The sequence below is a fragment of the Coregonus lavaretus genome, assembly GCF_964263955.1.
Source record: "Coregonus lavaretus genome assembly, chromosome: 9".
Lineage (NCBI taxonomy): Eukaryota > Metazoa > Chordata > Actinopteri > Salmoniformes > Salmonidae > Coregonus > Coregonus lavaretus.
In genome coordinates this window covers 1,500,705-1,508,336 of record NC_139996.1, presented here as the reverse complement: position 1 = coordinate 1,508,336, position 7,632 = coordinate 1,500,705, and the positions used below count along the sequence as shown (strand labels likewise).

Genomic DNA, 7,632 nt, shown 5'->3' with positions numbered 1-7,632 from the left:
TACAGGGCACGCGGTGCCATTTCCCTCCCTATGTAGACTTTACAGGGCATGCGGTGCCATTTCCCTCCCTATGTAGACTTTACAGGGCATGCGGTGCCATTTCCCTCCCTATGTAGACTTTACAGGGCATGCGGTGCCATTTCCCTCCCTATGTAGACTTTACAGGGCATGCGGTGCCATTTCCCTCCCTATGTAGACTTTACAGGGCATGCGGTGCCATTTCCCTCCCTATGTAGACTTTACAGGGCATGCGGTGCCATTTCCCTCCCTATGTAGACTTTACAGGGCATGCGGTGCCATTTCCCTCCCTATGTAGACTTTACAGGGCATGCGGTGCCATTTCCCTCCCTATGTAGACTTTACAGGGCATGCGGTGCCATTTCCCTCCCTATGTAGACTTTACAGGGCACGCGGTGCCATTTCCCTCCCTATGTAGACTTTACAGGGCACGCGGTGCCATTTCCCTCCCTATGTAGACTTTACAGGGCACGCGGTGCCATTTCCCTCCCTATGTAGACTTTACAGGGCACGCGGTGCCATTTCCCTCCCTATGTAGACTTTACAGGGCACGCGGTGCCATTTCCCTCCCTATGTAGACTTTACAGGGCATGCGGTGCCATTTCCCTCCCTATGTAGACTTTACAGGGCATGCGGTGCCATTTCCCTCCCTATGTAGACTTTACAGGGCATGCGGTGCCATTTCCCTCCCTATGTAGACTTTACAGGGCATGCGGTGCCATTTCCCTCCCGATGTAGACTTTACAGGGCATGCGGTGCCATTTCCCTCCCTATATAGACTTTACAGGGCATGCGGTGCCATTTCCCTCCCTATATAGACTTTACAGGGCATGCGGTGCCATTTCCCTCCCGATGTGACCAGTTGTCTACTATGCTGTAGTGCTGTAAGAATGAGATGGGATGATAAACTGACACAGGTATTTATCTGCTTAGGACCAATCTGGATTTAATTCTAGCTTTATGTGGAACACTGTGATAATCCATCTCCCTGACTGGCTGAAGGAAGGACAAAGGTAATCCATCTCCCTGACTGGCTGAAGGAAGGACAAAGGTAATCCATATCAACAGGGTTCTGTTTTGGTATGGGTCAGAGTTGACAAACACTTCTGTATATACTGTTTTCTATTAATATATAAACGTTGTAATAAGTTACCATCATATTTACCATAATATTGATAGCAATACAGGCAGGTACAAAAGGCATTTCTCATGCCACTTATAAATTGACATAGATTACCTAGCTAACTAAACAGTTTACAATGTGTCCAAAAATAAACAATGTCTATTTGAAATCTTTCAAATACTTATAGCGTGTGATTGGAGTGAAATATGAGGGATTTGGCAACTATCCTATTGGTTCTATTGCACCAGACAAGATCAATCCAGCCAGGCTTAACTATTTGAAATAAAATGATGTGTGATAGGTCTGTTGTCTTTACTAGATGAGGACTACGTCGGGTGGGGTTGTGTTTTCTCTAGCAGGAGGTAAGCTTGGCTTCTTATATGGTGTTGAGTTAAGCTTAAACCATGTATTTAGATTGTAGGTAGGTATTGTAGTTAGATATTGTAGGTAGATATTGTAGGTAGTTTATTTAGGTAGTTATTGTAGGTAATTATAGGTAATTATTGTAGGTAAGTATTGTATTCGAGTTAGCCCGGTGAAGCACGAGGCTAGCTAACCTAGCGGGTAGCTACTGGTAACGTTTAGCAACGGTGGATAGTTGTTTCCAATGTTATTTCACGCTTAAGAGTACCTGTAATTAAGCCAGCTAGCTACCTACCATTCAGCTGTTTTTCTAACCTCATTATCTGAAGCATTAACGTTAGGTTGTTAGTAGCTAGTGTACTTAATTACAGCTACTGATTGCAGAAAATCACCCAGACAGCTGGCGTCGGGTAAGTTTGGCTTTATGCATAGCTTGGGCTTTGTCGAGTAGGGCTTAAACTATGTATTTGGATTGTAGTTGGGTATTGTAGCTGGGCATCGTGGGTTGTTGTGGGTAGTTGTTGTGGGTAGTTGTTGTATGTAGTTATTGTAGGTTACTTTTGTATTCGGCGGTGCCGGGTGTGGCACGAAGCTAGCTGGCTAACTCACCTCCTGACTGGCTGGCGAGTAGCTATTAGCAACGGTAGCAACTAGGTACGGTGTCCTTTTGGCCAGCTACATTCGTTCGCAGCGACGCCGTTTTTCAAGCAGGGTCAGCACAGCGGCCATTGCTAGCTAGCCAACACTGCCAGCTAGCTGTACTGTAGTAGCTAAATACAATATCTTTGTGCTAGCTAGCCAACGTTTATTGATTGCTGCGTTATGAAAGAACTAGACACGGACACGAATTATCTGTTTAGTGTGTTAACACACTATTGGTAGTTTGTTGTAACCAAGTATTGGTGCTAAACTGTGTGTTATTGGATGCTAGCATGCTAGTTAGCTATGGCATCATAGTTAGTTAGCTGAATAAAGTAAGTTGAGTCTATTCCTTGAAACATTGAACCGCTGTAGTTTACAACAATTCTAATTTCTAAAGTGGAAGTTGGGAGAGTTTTATTCGGGTGGTTCAGTGAAACAAATATAGTTTCTGAGGTGGAAGTTGGGAGAGTTATATTTTTTTGGTGAGGGAGGCCCTGCTCTCTCCTTTCCCAGATGTTTAGTTCATTTCATTCCGATCTCCTCTGCATTATTGTAGCCATCTGCTACAGCCTGTCAACTATGCATCTGCCTATCCCTGTTCTCTCCTCTCCGCACAGGCTACACAAACGCCTCACACCGCGTGGCTGCTGCCTCTCTAACCTGGTGGTCCCTGCACGCACCACACACCTGGAGTTCCAGGTCTCAGGCAGCCTCTGGAACTGCCGTTCTGCTGCCAACAAGGCTGACTTCATCCCAGCCTATGCTACCCTCCAGTCCCTCGACTTCCTGGCGCTGACGGAAACATGGATTACCACTGAAAACACTGCTACTCCTACTGCTCTCTCCTCGTCTGACCATGTGTTCTCGCATACCCCGAGAGCATCTGGTCAGAGGGGTGGTGGCACAGGAATCCTCATCTCTCCCAAGTGGTCATTCTCAATTTTCCCCTAACCCATCTGTCTATCTCCTCATTTGAATTCCACGCTGTCACAGTCACTAGCCCATTTAAGCTTAATATCATTGTCATCTATCGCCCTCCAGGTTCCCTTAGAGAGTTCATCAATGAGCTTGACGCCTTGATAAGTTCCTTTCCTGAGGATGGCTCACCCCTCACAGTTTTGGGGGATTTCAACCTCCCTACGTCTACATTTGACTCATTTCTCTCTGCCTCCTTCTTTCCACTCCTCTCCTCTTTTGACCTCACCCTCTCACCGTCCCCCCCTACTCACAAGGCAGGCAATACGCTTGACTTCATCTTTACTAGATGTTGCTCTTCTACTAATCTCACTGCAACTCCCCTCCATGTCTCCGACCACTACTTTGTATCCTTTTCTCTCTCGCTCTCCTCCAACACTACTCACTCTGCCCCTACACAGATGGTAACGCGCCGCCGCAACCTTCGCTCTCTCTCTCCCACTACTCTCTCCTCTTCCATCCTATCATCTCTTCCCTCTGCTCAATCCTTCTCCCTCCAATCTCCTGATTCTGCCTCCTCAACCCTCCTATCCTCCCTTTCTGCATCCTTTGACTCCCTGTGTCCCCTATCCTCCCGGCCGGCTCGGTCCTCCCCTCCAGCTCCGTGGCTTGATGACTCATTGCGAGCCCACAGAACAGAGCTCCGGGCAGCTGAGCGGAAATGGAAGAAAACTAAACTCCCTGCCGACCTGGCATCTTTTCACTCCCTCCTCTCTACATTTTCTTCATCTGTTTCTGCTGCTAAGGCCACTTTCTACCACTCTAAATTCCAAGCATCTGCCTCTAACCCTAGGAAGCTCTTTGCCACATTCTCCTCACTGCTGAATCCTCCCCCCCACCCCCCCCCCCCCTCCCTCTCTGTGGATGACTTCGTCAACCACTTTGAAAAGAAGGTTGACGACATCTGATCCTCGTTTGTTAAGTCTAATGACACTGCTGGTCCTGCTCACACTGCCCTACCCTATGCTTTGACTTCTTTCTCCCCTCTCTCTCCAGATAAAATCTTGCGACTTGTGACTGCAGGCCGCCCAACAACCTGCCCGCTTGACCCCATCCCCTCCTCTCTTCTCCAGACCATCTCCGGTGACCTTCTCCCCTACCTCACCTCGCTGATCAACTCATCCTTGACCACTGGCTATGTCCCTTCCGTCTTCAAGAGAGCGAGAGTTGCACCCCTTCTCAAAAAACCAACACTCGATCCCACTGATGTCAACAACTACAGACCAGTATCCCTTCTTTCTTTTCTTTCCAAAACTATTGACCGTGCCGTCTTTAGCCAACTCTCTTGTTATCTCTCTCAGAATGACCTTCTTGATACAAACCAGTCAGGTTTCAGGACTGGTCATTCAACTGAGACTGCTCTTCTCTGTGTCACGGAGGCTCTCCGCACTGCTAAAGCTAACTCTCTCTCCTCTGCTCTTGTCCTTCTAGACCTGTCTGCTGCCTTTAATACTGTGAACCATCAGATCCTCCTCTCCACCCTCTCCGAGCTGGGCATCTCCGGCGAGGCTCACTCCTGGATTGCGTCCTACCTGACCGGTCGCTCCTACCAAGTGGCGTGGCGAGAAGCTGTCTCCGCACCACGTGCTCTCACCACTGGTGTCCCCCAGGGCTCAGTTCTAGGCCCTCTCCTTTTCTCCCTATACACCAAGTCACTTGGCTCTGTCATATCCTCACATGGCCTCTCCTATCATTGCTACGCTGACGATACACAACTAATCTTCTCCTTTCCCCCTTCTGATAACCAGGTGGCGAATCGCATCTCTGCATGTCTGGCAGACATATCAGTATGGATGACGGATCACCACCTCAAGCTGAACCCTGGCAAGACGGAGCTGCTCTTCCTCCCGGGGAAGGACTGCCCGTTCCATGATCTCGCCATCACGGTTGACAACTCCGTTGTGTCCTCCTCCCAGAGTGCGAAGAGCCTTGGCGTGACCCTGGACAACACCCTGTCGTTCTCCGCTAACATCAAGGCGGTGACCCGATCCTGCAGGTTCATGCTCTACAACATTCGGAGAGTATGACCCTGCCTTACACAGGAAGCGGCACAGGTCCTAATCCAGGCACTTGTCATCTCCCGTCTGGATTACTGCAACTCGCTGTTGGCTGGGCTCCCTGCCTGTGCCATTAAACCCCTACAACTCATCCAGAATGCCACAGCCCGTCTGGTGTTCAACCTTCCCAAGTTCTCTCACGTCACCCCCCTCCTCAGCACACTCCACTGGCTTCCAGTTGAAGCTCGCATCCGTTACAAGACCATGGTGCTTGCCTATGGAGCTGTGAGGGGAACGGCACCTCCGTACCTTCAGGCTCTGATCAGTCCCTACACCCAAACGAGGGCATTGCGTTCATCCACCTCTGGCCTGCTGGCTCCCCTTCCTCTGCGGAAGCATAGTTCCCGCTCAGCCCAGTCAAAACTGTTCGCTGCTCTGGCACCCCAATGTTGGAACAAGCTCCCTCACGACGCCAGGACAGCGGAGTCACTCACCACCTTCCGGAGACATTTGAAACCCCACCTCTTTAAGGAATACCTGGGATAGGATAAAGTAATCCTTCTACCCCCCCCAAAAAAATATAAAAAATATAAAAATAAATAAATTGTAAAGTGGTTATCCCACTGGCTATAGGGTGAATGCACCAATTTGTAAGTCGCTCTGGATAAGAGCGTCTGCTAAATGACGTAAATGTAAATGTAAACGTAAATGAGTTAGGGGAAAAGGTGACATACTCTTACCATTTCCCAGGGGGTCTAGTGTGTGGATCATCAGCTGGTAGATGGTATTCCTCATGGTGGAGTTGTGGAGAGAGGCTGAACTTCCTCCTCTCTGGAGGAGAGGCTTCAACTGGAGAAAGAGAGTGAGAGAGAGAGAGAGGGAGAGAGAGACAGAGAGAGAGATAGAGAGAGAGAGAGAGGGAGAGAGAAAGAGAGAGAGAGAGAGACAGAGAGAGAGAGAGAGAGAGAGGGAGACAGAGAGAGAGAGAGAGAGAGAGACAGAGAGAGAGAGAGAGAGAGAGAGAGAGAGAGACAGAGAGAGAGAGAGAGAGAGGGGGGGGTGGAAGGGGGGGATCAAGATCGATTGCTTAAAAGACAAAGGCAAACCAATCAGATATTCACAGTGCTCCTCAAACAAACTTTCATAAAAAATATGTTTTAGCGTATGTTCAGTATGTGTGGTGTTCAGTATGTGTGATGTTTAGTATGTGATGTGTTCAGTATGAGTGGTGTTCAGTATGTGATGTGTTCAGTATGTGTGGTGTTCAGTATGTGTGGTATTCAGTATGTGTGGTGTTTAGTATGTGTGGTGTTCAGTATGTGTGGTGTTTAGTATGTGATGTGTTCAGTATGAGTGGTGTTCAGTATGTGATGTGTTCAGTATGTGTGGTGTTCAGTATGTGTGGTATTCAGTATGTGTGGTGTTTAGTATGTGTGGTGTTCAGTATGTGTGGTGTTTAGTATGTGATGTGTTCAGTATGTGATGTGTTCAGTATGTGTGGTGTTCAGTATGTGTGGTGTTCAGTATGTGTGGTATTCAGTATGTGTGGTGTTCAGTATGTGTGGTGTTCAGTATGTGTGGTATTCAGTATGTGTGGTGTTCAGTATGTGTGGTGTTTAGTATGTGTGGTGTTCAGTATGTGTGGTGTTCAGTATGTGTGGTGTTCAGTATGTGTGGTGTTCAGTATGTGTGGTGTTCAGTATGTGTGGTGTTCAGTATGTGTGGTGTTTAGTATGTGTGGTGTTAAGTATGTGTGGTGTTAAGTATGTGTGGTGTTAAGTATGTGTGGTGTTCAGTATGTGTGGTGTTCAGTATGTGTGGTGTTCAGTATATGATGTGTTCAGTATGTTTGGTGTTAAGTATGTGTGGTGTTTAGTATGTGTGGTATTCAGTATGTGTGGTGTTCAGTATGTGATGTGTTCAGTATGTTTGGTGTTCAGTATGTGTGGTGTTCAGTATGTGATGTGTTCAGTATTTGTGGTGTTCAGTATGTGTGGTGTTCAGTATGTGATGTGTTCAGTATGTGTGGTGTTCAGTATGTGATGTGTTCAGTATGTGTGGTGTTCAGTATGTGTGGTGTTTAGTATGTGATGTGTTCAGTATGTGTGGTATTCAGTATGTGTGGTGTTCAGTATGTGTGGTGTTTAGTATGTGTGGTGTTCAGTATGTGATGTGTTCAGTATGTGTGGTGTTTAGTATGTGTGGTGTTCAGTATGTGTGGTGTTCAGTATGTGATGTGTTCAGTATGTGTGGTGCTCAGTATGTGTGGTGTTCAGTATGTGTGGTGTTCAGAATGTGAGGTGTTCAGTATGTGATGTGTTCAGTATGTGTGGTGTTTAGTATGTGTGGTGTTCAATATGTGTGGTGTTCAGTATGTGATGTGTTCAGTATGTGTGGTGTTTAGTATGTGTGGTGTTCAGTATGTGTGGTGTTCAGTATGTGTGGTGTTCAGTATGTGTGGTGTTCAGTATGTGTGGTGTTCAGTATGTGTGGTGTTCAGTATGTGTGGTGTTC

At 47.3% G+C, this 7,632-nt stretch overlaps 1 protein-coding gene across 1 annotated transcript in view; it reads right to left on the bottom strand.

Moving 5' to 3' along the window:
- The window catches only part of LOC311134509 (sodium/potassium/calcium exchanger 1-like), a gene marked incomplete at both ends in the record, with an annotated part of 45,260 nt that overhangs the window by 17,500 nt on the left and 20,128 nt on the right, over positions 1–7,632 (bottom strand). Inside the window, one exon of the mRNA XM_084168207.1 lies at positions 5,849–5,967. Coding sequence (XP_084024333.1) covers positions 5,849–5,967 — 119 coding nt within the window. The remainder of the gene's footprint in view (positions 1–5,848; positions 5,968–7,632) is intronic.